Source organism: Chionomys nivalis, chromosome 21 (assembly GCF_950005125.1).
Source record: "Chionomys nivalis chromosome 21, mChiNiv1.1, whole genome shotgun sequence".
Taxonomy (NCBI): Eukaryota; Metazoa; Chordata; class Mammalia; order Rodentia; family Cricetidae; genus Chionomys; species Chionomys nivalis.
In genome coordinates this window covers 2,342,915-2,365,897 of record NC_080106.1, presented here as the reverse complement: position 1 = coordinate 2,365,897, position 22,983 = coordinate 2,342,915, and the positions used below count along the sequence as shown (strand labels likewise).

The following is a 22,983-nucleotide window of genomic DNA, read 5'->3' as shown; positions in this document are numbered from 1 at the left end:
ATGCACACATGCACGCACACACTGTGGAATGTCATGGAAGATTTTTGCAATCAGGAATGACAAAGCAGGCCATTCATTCTGTAGGACTCTGATTCCCCAAGAGGAAGGCAATCCTGCACCAGCTTGAGCATGTTTTGATAAAGGCACTGATTTATTCCATTTTGCCCTATGAAAGATGTAAGTCTAGAATTCCCGCTGAAATATCTCTGTCACGTTTGCTTCTGCATTTGAATTTATATGAATGAAGAGGATTTCAGTGCGGGAGCGACTTCCATCGACACAGCTGACTCTGCTTCCCTGTGCTGCCATTTCCTACGTGCTTGGTTCTTACTGTTCCTTAGGACACAGTAAGCTTATAACACACTTTTATATATATATGTAGTATACATCTTGTTGTCCATGAGCTTTCTACATAGGGTGACGGAGAAGCTATCTGTACTGAGAGGATTTATCTAACGAATTATACAGCTGGAGGAGCTGTGTAATTGTGTCCCCAGTGGACCTCACGTGTGCTTTTGCTGGTGTGGCACTTCTATCCCTTCATACAAACTTTCTGAGTCTCTGGGAGGGATTATACAGTAAATATGAACATCCTCATAGGCCCTCTTGCTAGCGTGAATGAGTTTTAGTCTACATTAATGTGCTTGTGCATACCCTTGTAGGTATGAAAATCTAGTCTGAGATCACAGCATGGTGTCTCACCTACTCTTCATGAAGCTCAAGGCTTCAAGATGAGAATCTGTAAAAGGAAGCTTCTCTATTAGGCCTCATAGCTCCTTTCTTCGTGTGTTGTGGGATGCTATGTGGTGTGTGTGTGTGTGTGCATATAGAACACTCACTTTTTTTTTTACTTATTTCTGATATATATATATAGTTTGCAGATTTGGCTAGGCCGGCTGGCCTGTGATTCCCTAAGGTCTGCCTGGGACCTGTCTCTCCTGGCCCCACTCCCCAGCATTAGTGTTTACAGACAAGTAAACTTGGTTTTTCACAAGTGCTGAGGCTCTGAACTTAGGTCCTCAGATTTGTGCAGCAAAACTCCTTATCCACGGAGCTCTCTCCTCACCACCCCTCCCTCAAGTGCTTCCCTAGCACCAACAAGGTCCTGGGAAGCCCCTTCCTATTTCTAGATCCTCGCTGTGTAGACTGCCTGCCTGTTGACAGGGTCTTATAAAAACTGTGCTTATTCTGAAATGCATTGATACAACCCGCTCAGTCCATGTAATGTATGCATATGTCCATGATGTCAGGGCTGCTCACATAAGCACAGTTTTTAAAGCTCATGAATTTCTGAGGGGTGGGAGGGAGAAAAGAGGAAGAGGAAAATTATGTAATTAGTTTTTAATTTCAAAAAAAATTTAAAAGCCAAAAACCTCCCCCTCAGATCGGAAACATACCTGTTTATAATTCTCTTCAGGTTTCCTGACCCCTTGAGCATTAGTGTTTTCCAAAGTGGACCTATAATTTAGGTCAACTGTCATGCCACGTTGGACCAAGCATTAACGACCACTGCCATATAACCTAGCGCGCTATTTTCGGGAGAATTGGAACATCCACTTTTCTTCAGCTAGTCATTTAACCAGTACCTGCATCGTGGTAAACAATGGTGATGCCGTAGAAATGGATATGCCCATAAGGTGAAATTTCAGATAATAAGATCTTCCAGTTAGTGGGTGAGGGGAGGTTAGGGCTGTTTCTGTACTGGCTTTTCTATATTCCAGGCAGAGGTGGTGGGTGTCAGCGGTTCATTGTCTTTATGGGAAAAGCTTCATTTGGCACGCTAGTGAATTTTTAGAAAAGACAAGATTTTACAAGCACACACCCCAATTTGTATTATTATCCTTATAAAAAAAAGGGTTTTTTTATAAGAAGAAAGTATTTCAAATATTTAATTTAACAGCATAATCATTAGATAATATCCAGCTGATTATTATTTAAAAGATGTCACTACTGTTTGTAAAAGCAACATATCATTTAAATATCTTTTTCAGAATTGTTATGCAGTTTTTTGTATTATTCCCAACTTACATACTTACAAATAAAAGCGTGATAATGGTTCGTAGGGGCCGTTATTACTGACCTTGCCTGTTAGTTCCTTTGCATTGTGACCACAGAGAGAAATAAATTCTTGGTCAGTGAGTCAACAAATGGGATGTTTTACATCCTGCAGCATGGGCCCTGTGCTTGAAAAGCTGTCTGTCCTGCAGACCAGTGGACGGGTGTCCCAGTTCCGCCCTTGGCCCAGGTGGATGAGAATGCAGATTTCTGCTGTCTGAACAGATGGAGCAGCCCGAGAGGCTCAGCTGTGCTCACACTCGTTTTTCCAGTTTTATTTAAAAAATTGTATCTTATTTGTATTTAATTTTTATTAATTTTAGTAAGGTGCTAGTGGTAAAGGCTGGCAAGGTTTGGACTGGTGGGGAATGCTCTTCATGGGTGCCTTCATCTTCCGCATGGCCAGCGGACCACCTGACACCCTCCGATATTTGTTTTCCTGCATTAAATAAAAAAGAAAACAAAAGAAAAAACCTGTTTTTAAATCCCTTCTCTTAAAACTGGATAGATTAGCCTGGTGTGATGGTGCACACCTTTGATCCCAGCTCACAGGAAGCAGAGGCAGGCGGATCTCTTGAGTTCAGGGCCAGCCTGGTCTACACAGGAAGTTCTAAGGTAGTCAGGGCAACACAGAGAAACCCTGTCTTGAAAATACAAACAATACCCTGTCCTAAAAACAAAGTATAAACAAGCATACAAACAAAAACAAAAAGAAATGTGGAGAAATTGTCAGTGTGGCCCCAGTTCTCAGGAGGTGCATAGACAGTCAGATCTCAGTGCCTTTGAGGCCAGTTTGACCTCTACACAGTGAGTTCCCAGTTAGCTAGGACTGCTTAGTGAGGCTCTGTCTCAAAAAAAAAGAAAAAAGAAAAAGAAAAAAAGAAAAAACCAAGGAAACCACAGTAAAACTGGATAAATTAAAAGGCATTCGAGGTTCTATTAAATATTTATATAGTAGACTATTGATGGCATTGTTTAGCTCTGTCTTTTCATATGTAAATTAGACTTGGTTGAGGGGAGAATGTTTACATGTGTATTCCTTAGGAACAAGCATCTTAAGTGATTTTCTCTACAAAACCTGCCCATTCTTTTTTAATGGAATTTTATTTCACTTAATATAATCTTAAAATATAATCTTAAAATATTCACTAGGCATACTTAATTTTTTAAATAAAGAATGTTTATAAAGCATGGTTTTTTTCAACAGAAAATTGCAGAATTGTATACTTGAGCTAAATTTATTTTTGAAAGCAAATGCAAAGACCTTTTTTTTGTCTACTGATAATTTTATCATCATAATATCCTGTAGCAAACGGAACTTGTTTCTAGAGATTTACATGGCAAATGTCCTTAATGTATATTGTCATTTAAAATTAACAAGGCTTTGGTTTTGTTACTCCATTTTTTCTGTGTTTCTTATGGAGTCTAGAGCCCAGGGCATGCTAGGCCAGCACTCCACTACAGAGCTGCCCACCAGGTCTAAATGTTCAGTTTTCAGATAGCACACATGTCTTTAAATACAGAGTACTGGTTTTGTTTTGATTTTTGCTTTCCCAATGGATCTTAGAATTGAGGTATCATAGTTCTTTCAACAGTATTCTTTTATGTCTTTATATCAGAGACCTTAAATGTCTATTTTTTAATGAAGCTGTCCACCGTAATTCATAGTTCCAAGGGAACACTAGTAAAGCAAACCCTGATTTCACAGTTTAAACCTTATTAATCTCGTTCGCCACACTGCAAGTTTATTATTCTCCTGTAGCTCGGTGGCCACCAGTTGTCATTGTGTTGACCCTTTAATGGGTTCCACCTCTCCGGTGCTTCTCATACTGGGAGCGGTAAACCTACAGCATGGACTTCATTAACTGTCTCACTATCCAAACTCCGGATAGTTTCTAAGGAGAAGTAGTGATCTGTTCTGTGGAAGGCAGCACACCACCATAATAACTTCCTGATAGAATGGTGTAGGCTCTCTGCTTGGCTGAAGTCCCTGTGTCTCAGGCCCTTACTGCCTGGCTCTCTGCCAGCAGCTGCACCCCAGGGAGCTAGTTCACATGGGTCCTCATGGTTCCTGTGGTGCCGGACCCTTCACCAAGGACAGTGTTTAAGTCCTTCTTGCAAAGGACATCATCTTCTGGCTGTTTCTATGGCGAAGATGCCTTGTAGGATGCATCTGTGGTAAGGATAACGACATACTCTTTCAATCCATGCCATAGAGATTGACTGTTTCCTAAAAGACAAACTTGTTTTTTTCTTTTTTTAATCTTTTGAAACTTAATCTCTAGGCTGGCTTCTAACTCATTAGGTAGCAGAGGATGACCTTGAACTTCTGAACTACCTGTCTCAAGGGCTAGAGTTACAGTGTGAGTGACTGTGCTCAGTTTATTCAGTGCTGGCATTGAGCTCAAGGTCTCAGAGGCTAAACAAACACCATAGGAACTGAGCCCCATTTCCAGCTCCTGACTTGCTTCCTTTTACTTAGTAGATTGTACGAATTTGCTTAATGTTCATATCATTGTGTTTCATCAAAATACTTGGTCCTAAGCTGGGAGGGGGGTGTGATTCAGTAGATGATGTATTTAAGTATTAATGTCATAATTTGCACCCCTAAAACCTACCTCAAGGTAGGCAGGAATGGTCACTGCCCATTACAACTTTTGAAGTACAGGTAGGGGGTCCCCAGAACAAGTTCCAGGTTGAGTGAAGAGGATCATGAAGATACCCAAGGTCAACCACAAGCCTCCACATGCACGAGTACTAGAACACATGAGCCCGCACACATTTGAAACCTATACATATGATACGCACCCTATGCACACACATGCAAAAAATGTCTGGGTCTTACTTTCATACACCTCTGTGCATGCCTGAAGTGTTTCTCAGCCATTGCCTTAGACTTAGCGATTGTCTTGCAGTTATACAAGTCTTGATTTTTGCAGAACATAGATGCAATGTGTAGCTTACGATGCCTAAGTTGACGCACGGAGGAGGCAAACGTGCTTCTGTCTCTTAGGCACACAACTAGCCAAGCCTTCCACAGAGTGACAGGTAGCGGGAGTTTTAAATTAAACAATCACTTGTCTTGACCTCAGTACATGCTTACAGTCAAATTGAAAAAAAAAAAAAGCAATAAGGTGAACTTAAATTTTTTTTTTATTTTAATGTACACATTTTTTTCTGCCGTGGTTGAAATCTGACAGGGCTTCATAGGAGGTGTTGGATAAAGTACCACGGAAAGTTGGTCATTAGGCCAAGCTGACAGAACAAATTATTTTGGTGTAGGTTGAAAAGTTCTAGTTCATTTGAGGCCTGGTAGGATGCCAGCCTTAGAAAGTTGTTATAACGGCCCCATGCTGCTAACCAGCCTCCAAGATTCACATTCCCCTGTCCCTTTCTCTGTAGCTTCGGTCTCCTGGGAGCCCTGCTGCCCCTGAGCTGCCCATCGAGACAGAGCTGGATGACCGGGAGCGCAGGATCTCACACTCCCTCTACAGTGGGATTGAGGGGCTGGAGGAATCGCCCACCAGGAACGCAGCCCTCAGCAGGATAATGGGTGAGTCAGGTAACGCTCTCTCCTCCTTCATCTCATCTCGTGTGCGCTCATCCTGGTTCATGGAGAGGGGATTAATGCAATATTCATGGAAAGGAGGCCCGCGTTTCCGAGAGAGAAGGGAACGGGTTCATTATGGTCACGCGGGAAACATGAATGTGAGGAGTGTTTGCATGCACTGACTGGCTAAATAAGCTTCAGCCCCCAGCTTTATGACGAGGACAGAAAGGAAAAGGATAGGAAAGAAGTGTTTCCAATAATCAAATTACCCTTGGCTTGTTGAGGATAGCAGGAAAAGCTATGTTCTAACAAATGGCAAGGCCCAACAAGGCAGCTCAGTTGATAAAATCCTTGTTGTGTGACCATTAAAAATCTATTTTCAATCAACAGAACCCAAATGAAAAGCCAGATGTGGTGGCCCATGTTTGTAGTCCCGGGGCTGAGACATGAGACTGGAGGAGGACTGGAGTTCACTGGCCAGCTTAGCCTAACGGGCAGTCTCCTAGTCCCAAGGAGAGACTCTGTCTCAAAACAGTGGACAGCTCCTGAGAAACAGTGCCTAAGAATGACACACATGGGCACCTACACACACACACACACACACACACACACACACACATGCATGTGCACACACACACACACCAATGCATGCACATACACGTGCATGCGTGACCACACACACACACCAACTTTAGAGATCTAAAAGTTGTCACAGCACAGGGATGGAAGGCAGAGGCAGATCCCCAAACTTGAGGTCACTTGGTCCTACACAGAGAGTTCTAGCCAACCAGGGCAACATAGTGAGACATGTCTTTAAAAACAACAAGAACAAGAATCCTGCTTCATTCTTTAAATCCTTAGCTCATCTTCTGTGCCTTTGTTTGATCTGCCCGATGCTGCCTTCTGGGTCCCAGTTGGTACAGTCATTATAAGTTCCCTTCTTGCTGTAGCTCGGCCTTGTCCTAACAGACCCTGGAGGGGCTGGGTTTACAGAACTGCTCATTTGGCATTAAATTGAGACAACTTTCAAATTGAAAATATAAAAGTTTTCTTGACACTTAATGATTTATGTTGCAACTCTCTAAAGCAAAACTCTAAATTTAGTTGCATTTTTTGAGTATATTCAGTACTGATCTAATACTAATACGTGTTTCCATTGGGATGCATCATAGAAACAGTGTGGTTAATTGGTTGGGGTTGGCAAGGTATGGTGTTAACAGTAGACGTGGTGGGTTAAGGAACAGCCTCTCTAGTCAAGGAATTTTCTACGGAGCACTGTAGAGGAGCAATATATACAGATCAGCATGAGGAACAGTCTCTCTCATGGAAGAGTTTTCTACGGAGCACTGTAGAGAAACAATATATGCAGATCCACATGATTAGTGCAATTTCCTGTCATTTTTCTCCCTCCCCATCGAGCTTTGGAGAAATCGCTAAATTCTCAGTTTCTCACCTTGGTCAAAGAGATCTGGGATGTGTTCTACCAATATTTTTCTAATCATACATACCTGGCATGAGAGAAACCAGGGAGGCAATCCTCGCTCATGGTTTGAGCCCTGCTTAGGTGTAAAAGGCATTGCTTCCAGCTCCTTCCAGTTTGGTAGTCCGTCACTGCTGCTGGGTTAGCCGTGCTGTCTCAGCTTTGCTGGATAGCATCTTTGCTGAATTCTTACCTGTGGACAGAATTTCAGACCCCCTGAGAAAGAATGTGTGCATGTGTCCCTGGATCTTTGTGCATACAAAGTGATATGCTGTAATTTCCCCTTTATTATAGGAACATAGGATTTGCCATACTCATCAGCCCATTGACACAGCAGCTCCTGTAACCTGCATCCTGCCTCCACTCCCTGGTTCTTCAGAGGAAGGCGGAAACCTAGCACTCAAACACATACCAGCCCCCACCCTGATTTTTCACCTAGTGACTTGTTGAAATGGGTGACAGAGGAGTACGTCATCTTCTCCATGTTCCGTCACCCGGTTTTGTTAGCTTTGACGGGTTAGTCCTTTTCAGCGGGTAACCGGGTCGGCAGTGGTTTTCCCCTCTGCTGGGTATGTAATGACCCCTCACACTTATGACGACTCCCCTTGCAGGCTAGTCCCTCCTGCTATGCTTGGTGCTACTCTGCACAGATGATACCATACTTAGTAGGTCAAGTTTTTACAGTAGAATACATTTTTGGGGAAGGGACGATATGGTTGATCCAGGGCTTCTCAATGACTTCGTTTGTCCTTGTCCTTAAGAGATGTTTTATATGCTGTACTGGAAACTAGGGGTCCCATGAGGCTTTTCTAGAGAAATATATAAGCTTAACTCAGTTCATCTTGCTGTTTACAAACTTCAGATTTACATTCTTTTATTCTTATTATTATCCTTATTCTAGTATTATTGACCTTAAGGATTGCATGCTACTGGTGAAGTTAGATAGCACTGCGATTAGGAATCTTGCAAAGGATGCTACTTTGCCACTGGAGGTGAAACAATACCCATTATCAGCGTGCTGTGCTCCCCGCAGCCTGCTGATTTGTGCTGTCAGGTGCTAAGACATTTCTCAGCCAGGTCCTGCCTGACCACTTCATGACTGTCTGCTGGGTCTTCCGTCTCACTTCTGTCTAGACCCTGCTTTCCTATGATAGAAAGTTAGGTGCTGAAATTCCTTATGATAACACAAAGAAGTGGTTAATTTTATGTGAGCAGGGCAGGTTTTCACAGAAATTATTCGTATGTGCAACCAAAGGAAGTTTCAAGGTCTGTGATCATTTTTGAATGGGTATACATCACAGGAGAGAGACTTCTAAACTGTACACCCCAAAAGAAAGATCATTTGTAATTGGAAAGATGTCAGATGTCCTCAGTCACAACGTCTAGCACACTTAGCTGATAAAAGAAATGTGTCCCAAAACACCATGCTGATTTTTGTTTTATTTTTTATTTCGGCTATTTCCTCTTCATAAACGTAGTCTTCTTAGGGAATGCCAAGATCTCATGGTAGGTTTTAGTGACACCACATCGACTGTAAGGCATTAAAGTGTCTCCACAGCCAATCCCCCTGGCTCCCACTGTGAACCACAGTTTGAATATGTGGTTTTCTGGGTGGTGGCTTTCTCTTTAGTGACAGCTGGTTTATCTCCGGCTCTTTGGATAAATCACTCAGAAATGTGACCAAAGTCCACAATTTGCCACAGTCATAATTTGGCTGGATTCCCACTGCCATTGATATTAGCAGAACATGGCTCCTAATTTGTTTTAGAAGGCAACTTCTAAGGACTGCGGGTGTAGCTAATAGCACTTGTCTAGCCTGTACAATGCTCTGCTCCCAGCACCACAGACATAGGTAATAAGTGAATGAGCATAGGTAGATAGATGGATGAACAATAGCAGATCGGGTCCAACGTATCCCTTAGTGAACCTACTCAGGAGTTTTCCTTTGATAAGTCTTGGAATTATCCAGCTATCCAGTGGAATAGTAGGCACAGTTTACAAATATGTTTACTTCATAAAATGTATCACAAAGTCATGTTTGGGAGCATAGAACATTTTAAGATTTTATCTACATAGTTTTGTTTAAAGCAGTTTATATTTTGAGCTAAAATTTTATTTCATTTTATTATTTATCTCGGTGGTTTCTATATTCCTACTTCTGTGGTGAGTTTAAATAATTATGTTTAGACTATTTTCATTTTGTTAACAGTTTGACATATAAAGCTGAGACACTGATGTTGGTTTCATGAGTCTTATTGCTGACAGTTTTCGTTTCTTTTATTCCTGATATCATGCATGTTCCGTCCCATGTAAATTCATCAATGAATAAATGTCTAGTAAACAATCATCTTGTATGTTATTTCTTCACTCTATAAGATCCTGAATGTTCATTTTGCAGTCTGTAAATAGTTGATGAACTATTGGGGTGGGAGGAATTTAGCAGCTGAAAAACCGAAGCCACATTGAATCATGATTCAGAGTCTTGCCTGTGATGTGTCAAAGGCCAACAGAGGTTATTTCAAAGGTCCTGCTGTGTCTCAGTAAAACATGTAGCTTTGAACTGTATATGTCTAGCATCTCTGCTGGTTTCTGGGACCAGATCCTGGATCTCCTCACATGCAAGCTAAGAAGAGGAGAATATGGGTATGTGTGTGTATGTGTGTGTGACAGAGAGGGGGAGAGAGAGACATTATGAGATTATGTTAGTATCTCACATGTATTTCAACACAAAACAATATCTCACATACATTAAAAGGGGATTGTCAAACCCAGTCAGTGTTCTAAGTCCTCATGCTTTCACTGAGAATATGCACGCCAATGCAAAGGGTTGCACGTTTCATATTAAAAGTTATGCAATATGATTACTGTGTGATATTTTCTTGGTTAAATTCTTCCTGCATGAGGACTTGGTGTTTAATAACATGGCATATGCGTTTCCAGTCAGGGGAAGGAACCCTTGCTTTATGAATTCAATATGGTCGTTTTGGAGACAAACTATGTCTTAAAGGAATACATTTCTTTGCCGATGGGGGTGGAATTTATACCTGATCTACAAGTGACATTTTGCTGAGCAGGTTTCTACTCTAATATTCTATGGCTTGAGTGGAAAGAACCTGGCGGTTTGAGAGAGAGAGAGAGAGAGAGAGAGAGAAAGAGAGAGGATTCCACTTGATTCACTTTTGTGTCGCGAGCATTCATAAGAAGCCGCCATCTCCAGTTTGTCAACGAGGCACATTTCAATCAAAGTAGGAAGTTTTCCTAGCTGGTATGTTGAGCAGGGGTTTTAATGAACATGCATGTTTCTGTTAACAGACCCCTTAATAATAAATAATGATGCCTTTGTAATTTCTGGCAAGTTTCATTGTAAGGACTGAAGACAGACAACAACTTAAAAGAGTTTTCTTTCCTTTTTATTTTTCACTGAAACAGGCAGAGAAAGATGTATTGTGCTTCAGACTCCTCTTCCCAGTTTATCCGTGCTTTCCTGATATGCTAATGCATCCTCCGTTTTAAAGCTAGCTCCAAGACTAATACTAAAATGCTAACACCTGTTGGTTCAACTATTTTGAAAACTCTATTTTGATGGGAAAGAGCACATTGCATAAAACAGCAGTGAGTGCAGAATATTTTGTGTCCCAGCACAATTGTCTGAGCAGATTTGGACATTAGACTCACAGGGAGTGTTTTCTGCCATCCCACGAGGAAGGAGGCAGATTATCGTTGTTCCTTGATTGCTTGGGAACACACTTTCATGTGCTGTGTCCAATGGTGGTTGCCCTGTGAGTCTGTCTTACAAGGTGTGCATCTGAACCAAGCTGTTGTGAGCGTATCCGTGTTCAGAAAACAAATGGCACAGATTTTGGAAAGAAGTTGCTGGAATTGTAGGTGATTTGGGATAAGGATGCCATTTGTACCCCAGCATTGCCTTTAGGGACTCAGGGACTGGAAACACAGCTTTGTCCCAGAAAAGGCTGTGATGTGTGGATGCCATTCTGAACTACGAACCTCAACACATTTGTCTGCAAGGGACTAGATAGACGACAGAGATCCGTGGAGCCTTTCCTGACTGAGTAACCTCACTTGATGTCCCCTCCTCCCAGAGTAGGCCTCAGAGCCTTGAGGACCACATCTGGATCTATGTTAAACTGTTCACTTCTAGGCCACTCTCATTTCAAAGCCATTCTCCCTGGCTTGTGTGCTGGGCTTTGCCAAGTGGCACCTGAATTCATCACGGTTTAATTTTGTTGCCACTTTCTGGGATAAATGCCATCATTCCGTCTAGTAGAAAAGTCACAGCTGCCACGCCAAACCCCGCTCAGTTAACTTTTGGTGACCTTCTCAACAATCCTACCCACCCTGCCCATCATCGCCCAGGTGGACACAATTGGCCACTAGCCACACTGGAGCTACCCTGTTCCGTAGGTACTTTCCCTCTCCCTTTAGGATGTGACCCACTAATTACAGAGATGACGTCACCTAGCGCTTGCCCGCCCCGTGGGAGTTGAATGAGTAGATAGACAGATCACTTTAAGATTGTGGGGTTTTTCTTCAGATTTGCTGGCAAAACTTCCCAGAGGACGTTCACACGTAAGAAGCTGTGTATCAGTCATGTTCACATTAAGACATTTTGGGGGGGTCATCTCTGGCTTTGGGATACTTAATTCCAGAAAAGTCACATGCCCTACCGCATGCTGTGTGACCCTGTTGCAGAAGCGGTCATGTGGACCTGAGGTTTGTGTTTGACAATACTTTATGAGAAACAAACTAAATTCTTATTATTCCATCAGGTTGAGAGGGCGTCTCAAGACTTGAGGGTATTTTTTTGTTTGTTTTGTTTAGTTTTGTTTTTAATGTAGCAAAATTTTGCAATTAACAGGCTTGTCCCTGCTCTGACGTCCAGAATTTCTTCTTTTCACTGGTCAGGTAAATGTCAGCTGTCCCCCACGGTGAACATGCCACACGATGACACCGTCATGATTGAAGATGACAGGCTGCCTGTGCTTCCTCCTCACCTCTCCGACCAGTCCTCTTCCAGCTCCCATGATGATGTGGGCTTCATCATGACGGAGGCCGGCACGTGGGCCAAGGCTGCCATCAGTGACTCAGCTGACTGGTGAGTGTAGCTCAGGGCTGGGCCTGATTATTGGATAAATACGATTTAAGCAAATTCCTGAGTTGATGCTGACAATTAGATACAAAAATTAACATGTAGTTTGCTTGGGAACTAGGGGAGACAGACCTATTGGAGGTTTTTAATTTTTTTTTCTTGCTTGGGGAGTATCTGCATGTATGTGCATACATGTTGAGGTATGCTCTCTGTGAGTGTGCATGGAAAAGCCAGAGGTTGGTGTCCTAGTCAGGGTTTCTATTGCTATGATGGAAACACCGTGACCAAAAGCAACTTGGAGAGGAAGGGGTTAATTTCCTGTATACTTTCACATTGCTCTTCATTGTCAAAAGCAGTCAGGATAGGAACTCAGACAGGACAGAAACCTGGCAGCAGGAGCTGATGCAGCGGCCACAGAGGAGTATTGCCCACGTGTAGTGTGGAGCGGCAGGCCGCTTCCCGCTGCCCGGCTCCTGCATGGGTAGCTTTACCCAAAATAATTACATGGAAACTGTATTCTTTTCAACACTGCTTGACCCATTAGCTCTAGCCTCTCACATCTTGATTAACCCATATCTAATAATCTGTGTAGCACCACGGGGTGGTGGTTTACTGGTAAGATCTTAATCTGCATCCATCTTGGAGAGGAGAGCTATGGCGACTGCTTTACTCTGCTTCTTTCTCCCAGCATTCTGTTCTGTCTACTCCACCTACCTAATTTTCTGTCCTATCAGGGCCAAGGCAGTTTCTTTATTAGCCAATGAAAGTAACACATAGGCCCTCCTCCATCACTCACGGGCTTGCTCTACCTGCTTTATTACAGAGCCCAGGACCACCAGCGCAGGGCTGGCCCCATCCACAATGGACTGGGTTCTCCCATGTAAATCACTAATGATGAATGTGCCCTGCAGATAAACCTACAGCCAGATCTTAGTTCCCCTCCTCTTCAATGTCTCTGGCTTGGGTCAGGTTGACATCAACCTAGTCAACACAGCCGGCATCCGATGTCTTCCTCAGTGCTGTCTACCTAATTCTATTGACAGTCAGTGATGTAGAGCATGACAGTCAGCTTGTCTGCCTGTTCACTGCCTAGGCTGCATGGTGGGAGTCTCACACTCGGTCCTCATGCCTATGCAGCAGGCACTCCCTCCACAGAGCCGTCCCCACAGCCCCCGCTTTTCTCTCTGGTGTTGTAGCACTCTGTGTGCTAGGCTTGGAGCTGCTTCTCTCAGGGCCCAGAGACTCTGAATGTGCTCCAAATAACTTCCCCCTCTATGACAATAAAAGAAAGCATTTGATACTGTTTGCCTTGTCTGGTCCTCATCCACCTCTGTCCCGTTCTTTTAGCCTGCATGCTTGGTAGAAAAGCATGCTCTCGAGCAAAACTTGTTTCGCTGCACATCCGTCTACCTCCCCTCCTCCTGTCACGTGACACATTAGGTTGGAATTGCTAAGGACTGGCATTTTTGCCTTAGCACTTTTATGGTGATCTTAACCAAGTAAACCACCCCAGGTCTCCTCTTCCCCCGCTCCCTCCTATTCTCTCCCCTCCCGTCCTCCTCCCTCCTCCCCCCTCCTCACCCCCATTCCTCCCCACTCCTCTCCTCCTTATGTGAGCTCAGGAAAACACAGTTAATATATTTGCTAGCTCTGTTGATGTTCTCTTGAAAGAACTTGACCTGTTCCTGGGCCTTTGCAAAGTTCATCACTAGCTTTTGTTTCTTTCTTTTAAATTCTCTACTGGAAAATACAGGACATCATAACAGAGCTGAGCTGGAGAGCATAGGATAATAGCTACACCTTGAGTAGCTGAGTGAGTCTTCTGTTGTGTTCTTACTGTGACTGCAGCTTGTATCTCCCTGGAAGCGAGAGCGGAAAGGGAGTTCACATCTCATTCCCTTCTTCAAGGAGGCAAAAGGCCTTGCGTCTCCCCCATGATGGGATACCATGAAGGGGATTGTAGGAACAGAGCTGCATTGGGAAAAAGACATAGCTGGCGTTAAGGAATAGCTTGGGGCATTAATTTCCTTGAGGTGGCTTTGAAAAAGAAACAGCAAAGGTGCAGACATCTGTGATTATTCCTTGGGAAATGTCGGGCAAAGGAAAGAATATCAGGGAAGGGTTATCTAGGCATGCATGCCAGCTCTTCAGCCTCAGAGCTGAGAATGTGAGCTTGGCCAGTCTGACAACCTCTCCTCCAGCTCAGAAGAAAATGTTAGAAAAGCAGAAGGTCAGTCAGGCAAGATTAATAACTGGAATTTCAGTAATGGGGGAATGGGTAGATATGGCTTCTTCAGGGTGTCATCTGACAGCCTGGCATTCTGTCTTGATAATATTCTAGTGTACTGTTTATTGTGTCTGAAATAAATATAATGAGTAGATTAATCAGGAAAAATTAATTATGTCACATTTTAAGAATATTTAGTTATTTTAAGTCTCTTATGAATTTGCAAGCTCATTTGACATTTTAAATGTGTACATTTATAGTTGGCTGCACAGTTCTGGAAGGCTAAATGTGTCAAATGGCTATACTTGTAATTTGTTAACTAATAGAATGTACTTTTCTCAACCCAGTAATCAATGCAGTGGCCGTTAACCATGTTATTTTAACGAAGGAGAAAATATAACAGCAAATTCTAATTTTGATAATTGCAATATTCGGGAGGATACAAAGTGAGTGTGAAAGTTTGCTAAGTGGAGGTTTTAAGCGATGCTGGCAGAAAGAATTTAAATCACTTTAAAATCCTCCACTAGGATTTTCTGTTAAAACTGTGTTTCAGTAGGGAGTGGGCAGTGTACATCTGTAATCTCAGTGCACTGGAGGTTGAGGAAGGCAAACGTTTAAAACCAACATGGGTAAAGATAGGACTCTCTCAGAAATAAACCAAGTAATGGAGTTGATGAAATGTCTCCATGGATAAAGGACTTGCCCCACAAGCAGGACAGTCTGAGTTTGGATCCCCTACACCCACATAACTGCTGGGCAGACTTAGCACCCTGGAGATGGAAACTGGGGGTTCCCAGGAATGAGCTAGCTAGTTTAGACTAACAACGTCTTTAGCTCTGGGCTCAGCAAGAGACTGCTAAAGGAAATAAAGTAGAGAGCACTATGGAAGACACCCACATGCAGGCCTCTGTCCAGCACACGCATACATGTGCACCTCCACAGGGACCCCCGCAAAGCTGACCAGATGCAAGCCCATCACACACATGTGTAAATAAATAACTAGATTTCAAATTTATTGTGCCTACAAATTTAATGCCTACTTGCAGTTTTGAAAGTGTTCCACATGTTACCCCACAATTTCCTTTCCTTTCCTTTCCTTTCCTTTCCTTTCCTTTCCTTTCCTTTCCTTTCCTTTCCTTTCCTTTCCTTTCCTTTCCTTTCCTTTCCTTTTGCTAAGCAACTAAGAAGTCCATTTGCAGAGAGAGACAAATGTGTTTGGTGCTACTAAATTGAGTTATGGTTATCTTACGGATACATGTTGTTAGTTTGCCAGGCTGACTCTACCCCCTGCCTTTCCCTCCTAAATGCTGGGGTTAAAATGATCACCACAACTCCTGGCTAATTATTGTGCATCTTTCTCAAAGGCTGATCCTAGTGTTTAAGTTGACACATCAGATTCCTGGATAGGTATGATACTACTTTTTGGAAATTTAGACAGTCAGAAGTTTTGCAGAGCTGTGACCCTGCATCTACAATGAAAAGTTTAAGTCTGCACTGCTAGCAAAATGGCGGCATGCACTGAGATCCAGGCCAGCAGTGTAAAAATAGGAGCCGGAGATCATCTGCTGCGTCTCCCGAGGACCTGAATTCAGTTCCCAGCACCCACGTCAGACAAACCACTGCTCACAGCCACTGCAACTCCAGCTTTAGGGGGTCCAGTGTCTTCTTCTGGACTCTGGGGGCACCCCAACTCACAGGCATGCTACCTCCAAACTTGTACACACAGTTCAAAAATAAGAATAAATCCTAAAAGAAGAGTAATAAAATAAAACTAGGAACTCTAGCCTTGCCCTTTGCAGGTCTCTGGGGTTTAGTTTTCCCGCGGTGTTCCTGGCCCTTGGCTGAGGTGAGACCTCTGAGGTGGAGGGGAGGCAGAGCTAAGGACAGGCTCAGTGTCTGTCATAGGTGCCTTCTTCTCTGGCCTTCCGTGTGGATGCTCTACATTCTGACCCTGCCCCCCCGCTGTGCTCCATGTGTGCATCCCGCCGACAAAGAGCAGGGAGGGTGTCCACTGTTTTATGTGTCTATTAAAGACCCCAGCATTGGTATCACTAGGATAATCTGAGTAGCTTGTCTTCCCCGAGCGGTAATAATAGCTTATGGCTGGCAGTATGCAAAGGGCTTTTACCCTTATGTTCTTGAGATCTCTCCTTAACTGCGTGAGATAAGTGAGCCAGCTGTTCTGTGCAGCCCATGAAGGCAGAGAACTCAGAGCAGGCCATGCCCTTCTACTGGCCGTAGGGTGTCCTGGAATCCTTCCTTCACCTTTGGCTCAGCACTTGAAGAACCGCCTGACATCATGTCATTTGGTGAATTGCAGTTAAATTTTTGCTCTATCAAACCAGATCACACCCATACCTATGTGTTGTTTCACATAAAACAGTGCGGGCCCATTGTGGCTTGTCGGCAGGGAAACGTGGAGGTCTGGTAAATCCAGCTGCCTCAGTAGAAGCAGCCCCCTCCCAGCCCCAATGTGGCATGTCAGTTAGCTGAGGGGAGGGGTATATTAGATGGTGTTTCTTGCTGTAATCAAACACCATGACCAAAAACGGCATTTGAGAAAATGTTTATTTTGGCCTTCAGTTCCGGGGCCATGGGTCCATTATTGCAGAAGAGGCATGACAGCAGGCTGCTGTAGCAGGAAGCTGAGAGATCACATCTTCAACCAACCATATACTAAAAGGGGGTGAGGGGAGTTACAAACTCTTCAACCCCTCTCTTCCTATGGCATACTCGCTCCAGCAGGGCTTCCCTTCCTAAGCAACCCCCTCACTGATGTCTTGAAGGAAGGTTCCACCTCCTAAGCCCCCTCAGTGACACCCTCCTCCAGTTCAAGCTTCCATAACATCCCCAGAATATCACCACCAACAGTGTTCAAATACCTGTGCCTATGGGGACATTTCATATCTAAATCAACACAGACAGTCTTCTACCTGGCTCGGGAGGCTTTGTTGACTGTATCCTGTAAAGGAGAGCTGTTGTGTTTGTTTATTTAATGTGTTGAACGTGGAGAAAATCCACTTCCATAGCTGGAACTCTGTAGGAGCTTTTAGTAGTACTTGTAAATGGAGACTGCTTGTTCTTTTCCCCGCCACCCAGACCGGAATAATCACACGGAAACCATATTAATTACAACACTGTTTGACCGATGGCTCAGACATATTTCTAGCTAGCTCTTATATTTTAAATTATCATTTTTCTATTAATCTGTGTATCACCACGAGGTTGTGGCTTACTGGCAGCATCTTTCTCCTTCGCCAGCTACGTGGCGTCTCTCTGACTCCGCCCACTCTCTCTATCTCTGGATTTCCCCACCTGGCTTTACTCTGCTGAGCCATCGGCCAAAACATTGGCTTTGTTCATTATCCAATAAAAGCAACACATATACAGAAGGGCATCCTACTCAGGTACCTGTTAGAGCGGTCACAGATTTTATAGGGAAGAACAATCCCGTGTGGTCTTTACGGACTTCTCCTGGGAAAGGACTGTAGAACACTTGGTCACCTGCTGGTCACGCCTCCTTTTCTCTGGAGCCACCCTGTTTCTGCCACCAGAACCAAATGCCATCTAAATATAGCCATGCCTCTGCTGCCTTTGTCAGGGCTGTTTGCCCCCTCTCGGCTGTGTATCTCCAGTGTCTGTTTTGTACATTAGAGGGATGTTTCTGAAGAACGTACAGAAAACAGGAATCTCTCCTTCTGTGTGATCGTGAACTGGGTCTAGCTGGCACAGAACCTTCACCAGAGGAGGTCTTGTTGGAAATTTACTGAGTTGGGGTCTTTTAGCTGATTGGTGATTTCAGAGAGACCACATACTCATGAAAGTACCCTTGCTACTTTGATCTTTTTCTAAAATACAATTTAACACTCACAAACACACATGTGTGTGCACAACATGGTCAGAACACATCCTTTTTAAAAATTTTTTTCATACAGTATTTTCTGTTCATAGTTTCCTCTCCCACAGCTTCTTCCAGATCCTTCCATCTCTCCACCCACCAAACTCCATGCCCTTTTCCTCTCTTTAAAAAGCAAATAGGCAAAGACACAGAATAAACAGCCTAAAAGAGAAAAGAAAAATATAAGAAACACATGTAGACACACAATAAAAAAACACGGAATCGAAAATAGTAATGTATGAGCGAAAGACTCAATCGAGATAAGACCAGAATTCCCAAACAAAACAATATGAGACCAAAAAATGTCTACAAAAATGTTGCGTTTGTTTTGTGTTGGTCAAATGCAAGGGGCCCATCCTCAAACGTGGTTAATATACCCAATGAGACTCTGTTGGAGGAAACTACATTTCCCTTTGGGTGTCAATTACAGATAGCTTCTTGGTTCAGCCTAGGAGCTCATGACCGCTTCCCCCTCCCAGTTCTGGGACCCTCTGTGGCTCAATCCTTTGCATACTGCCACTGTCTCTGTGAGCTCATCTGTCCATCAGCCCTGTTGAATGTGGAAGATGCTCTTTAGTTAGAGTCCTCCATCTCCTCCGGTTCTTACAGTCTTTCTGACCCTGTTTCTGCTTAGCTCCCTGAGGGGAGTGGTTTGACAAAGACGTCTCATTCCATATGGAATGTTCCAGAATTTCTCTGTGTCTGCACCTTGTCTAGTTGTGGTTCTCTCTGTTAGTTTCCGTCAGAACATATCTTGTTTGAAATTGCTAAATTGCGATTTATATGGTTACATGTTGCAGTACAAGGCAAGTCTTGTCAAACATTCAGTGTTTCCAGTGTCTGACAAATAGCAGACTCATTTTAAACAATAAGAGAAATAATGATATATTATCAAGCGCAATGAAGAGCCAGGCAGAATTAAATAGAAAAGAAAGTCTAAACCCACAGAGTTGCTTTAAGGTCAAATCAATATTTATTTTTTTCTTACTTCCATTTAGTGCTCTTGTAAAAGTGAGGTATACTGTCTTATTTCAATCTTTAAATAAAATGCATCTATTCGTGTACCAAAGGATGTGCGATTTTTCCTAAAGCTAATGTCTCCACTCTTTAGTAAGTACTTTCGTGTTTTTCTTTCTCTTTACCCAGCTCTTTGAGTCCAGATGTTGATCCGGTTCTTGCCTTTCAACGAGAAGGATTTGGACGCCAGAGTATGTCAGAAAAACGCACAAAGCAATTTTCAGATGCCAGTCAATTGGATTTCGTTAAAACACGAAAATCAAAAAGCATGGATTTAGGTAGTGAGTACAATCTCCATGAATCTTTATCTAAATAAGGCGTGGATGCTGCGGGATGAAACTGAAGGTCCCCAACACGTGTCTGCTTATTTTGAGCAGTAGAAAAAAAAAATAAATTTAACATGTGGCAATTTGTCAAAAATTAGTTTACATTACGTTTGAGATGCCCATACTCCTCACAGTAGCGTGTTGTCATGATAAGCCGTATGTTGACGTGTGTTTGTAGATGAGAAGAGAAGCAAACCCATGCTGTATCCTTGTTGCTTCATTTCAAAATGAGATGTTTTATTTACTACTCTGAGAAGCAGTTTCCTTGGAGATTACATTTGGAGAGATTTTAAAGCAGAAAACGTTTTGGAGAGAACCCATTATCTCAATCCATGTCTAGGGCTTCGTTGCCAATGCCCTTCTTGATTGCTCTTCTTGAAGTGCTAATTGATAGACCTTCTTGTGCTTTAACAATTATGGCCTGGAATCAGATTAATAACTTGAGAATATATTCTAGAACAAATCTGGGAACAAACGAGAGGAGGAAAATAGCCATAGTTGTTCAGCCAGGCACCAATCATGTAGTCTCTCTGATTAAATCAAGATCTACCCCCAAAAGTAATTCAATTAATACAGGTATAAACTAAATGATTTTTAAAATCTTTGTTAGTCAATCATAACTTATGCTGTTTTCTGGTGGCTGTTTGAATTCCAAGACTAAAAGCATTAATGTCAGAGATATGTAAATCTATAAATTTAGACAGTGCACTGCCTTGGCTAATGATGTCACACTAACATACAAATAACACGTGACCGTGAGACGAGATGACTGGCATACTGCATGAAGAGACTGCTTGTTTTTCTCTTTTTAATTTTTGATTATGAACGTTTGCTTGTTGTTTCATTCATTTATTTGTTTTTGCATGGAATATTGCCTAAGAGTTGCGCTCTAACGGTCAAGACTGGGGGAGGGTTGCAGCATGTCGGGCCTCGGGGACTAACTGGGCTAACCATTATACATTTACCTTTTAACAGTAGCTGACGAGACTAAACTCAATACAGTGGATGACCAGAGAGCAGGTAAGATTGGACAGTTAGACTGTTGCCATAGAAACCCCGGTTCAAGGAGCTTATCGTGATTACAGAGCTGCCAGTCAGGCGGCATGGAAGCCCCGGTATTCCAGTCTCACTCAGACGCTTTCGTTACGGAAAATCGAATGGCAGGAGAAAATACATTTTTTTTTCCTGTTATGAGAAATTTATCAGCAAATTGTGTAACAGATGGAATGGAATGAACTACCTTTGCCATGTTAAAAACAACCTTAGTTTTTTTTTTTTTTAAATCTTACTCGTATAGGAATGTTTTTGTGGTGATAATTTTTTTTTAATGGTAAATCAAAATCTTAAGAAAACATCTCTTATTTGTACTCATAAGATCTTTAGTCACTGTGTGATGTCTTAGTTCCTGTCAGTGCTCCACGCGGTGATTTTTTTATTTGAAAAACAACATCGCCTATATTAGCATTTCTCAGCCTGCAGGACGCTACCCCTTTAGGGCTGAACAACCCTCTCGCAGGGTTTGCGTATCAGATGATATCCTGCTGCACGTCACATACTTGCATTGCAATTCATAGCGGTAGCATGAGTACAGTTTCGAAGCAGCAGTGGAATAATTTTGTGGCTGGAGGTCACTGCGGCTTGGTAACTGTATTAAAGGCTTGCAGCATCAGGAAGGCTGAGAATCCCTGGCCTATGTGAACTCTTTTCTCTAAATGACCGAGTTTGCCCTTGCTACTGATACTCTTGATTTTCGTCTGCTGTCTCCTGTGTCTTTTTCAGATGCGGGAATTAGCTCATTGTCAGCTCTGACATTAGTTTGAACTATATGATACATATGGCTTCATTAGCTTTTGGAATCTGTTCTAAATTTTACTGCTTAATCATCTCATAGGAATAATGGGCTGCAGTTAGCAGACTAGGTTAGCAGTATACGGTATCTTATTTTTTCATATTACTACATGGGAACAATCAGTGGAGTCTGTAATTAGGCAGTGTGCTGTGTGCAGTTGAGCATGCATGATTTATTAGTGTATTTTTGAATCTTGTTTTAATTATTCTAGATCCAGGATAATGTAATTATATCACTTAGCACGTATTAGCTTTAATTTGCCTTTTTAACCTGCTGTAGTAATTAGTCTCAGCCTGTGTGTTCGACATAGATGCATAAAGATTACTGTGGATGTACTTGGTGTTACCATAGTCTATGAAGAAGTAAATAATAGATTATAATATTGCATTCAGTAAATTATAAGTTGGTCATGTTCGGGGCAATTAACTATAGCCTCGGATCTTACTAAGTAGCTATTTTTCTGGTAAGGCATAGAATTTGTTGAAATTCTGAAGCGGAAATGTAGGGCGAGTCTCGGTCATCTGCATGTGTACAGTGGCAGTTGGCAGTTAAGACTCCCTAGTCCTCAGTGCTGGATGTTGCGCCAGGCAGAGCTGCACACCTCCACAGTGGGACACTGAATGCTGTCCGTTATGTGTAAGCGAGGAGTGTTTAACTGAAACAACCAAAGCTACTGTGAGTAAAAATTAAGTTACAGATTTTAACTGGAAACGTTATATAACTTCCACGATGACGATTCTCTTCAAACCTGTGTGTTTGCAGGCCACGTGTTAGGTCTTACCGGAGAAGGGCATTTTCTGGATTTGGGTATACAATCTGTCCTATGCATATAAATAAAATGGAAAGTTTGAAGAGGAACTTTATATGGTCACCAGGATGCTCTTGGTTTGGGGGGTTTTAATCTCCATTGATAAATTCTGTAGACTGTGTTCTTCCTGCCCAGTGTTATCCAGTGAACGGAGTTTTCTGTTGCCTTGCCTGTTTTTCCTCATTTCAGGGCCGCCTAGATTCTTGGACAGGTTAGCCCAGAGCTTTGGACAAGGCGTGCTGACATTTTAGTCTAGATACCTGTCTCATTGTAAGCCACTTGTTATGAAAACAGAATTCTTTCTCCTTTTTGCCCCTTGCAGATGATACCTTCATTGTCACCTTTTTCCCCACAAGAGGGATATTTGTTAGCAGACAGCAGTCAGAAGCCCCGTGGTGTGCACTTTGATCTCAGCCCTCAAGAGGCAGAGGCAGGTGGATTTCCTTGGTCCTGGCTATTGAGTTCTGAGTTCTGGGCCAGCTAGGGCTGCACAATAATACTTTGTTAAAAATAAAATTAAAAAAATAAAAAGAACAGTCCTCAGGTCTAGGGCTGGGGTGCAGCGCAGTGGCAGAGTGATTGCCCCACGTGTGGAAGGCACTGAACAAACAATGCTGCTCTAGGAAAGATCGTCTCCGTATGATTTTCTTGGCTTAGGGACGTAGG

The 22,983-nt window shown here is 42.8% G+C and overlaps 1 protein-coding gene across 16 annotated transcripts in view; it reads left to right on the top strand.

The window, feature by feature from the left end:
• Positions 1-22,983, top strand: part of Pard3 (par-3 family cell polarity regulator) — a 490,400-nt gene that overhangs the window by 299,856 nt on the left and 167,561 nt on the right. For 4 of the 16 annotated variants that reach the window (XM_057753424.1, XM_057753421.1, XM_057753415.1 and 1 more), the window contains 4 exons: positions 5,458-5,617; positions 12,009-12,198; positions 19,464-19,615; positions 20,636-20,680. In XM_057753424.1, coding sequence (XP_057609407.1) covers positions 5,458-5,617; positions 12,009-12,198; positions 19,464-19,615; positions 20,636-20,680 — 547 coding nt within the window. Of the gene's footprint in view, positions 1-5,457; positions 5,618-7,379; positions 9,338-12,008; positions 12,199-19,463; positions 19,616-20,635; positions 20,681-22,983 lie in introns of those variants that run through there. The other 12 variants (XM_057753429.1, XM_057753423.1, XM_057753427.1 and 9 more) reach the window with 8 other exon arrangements.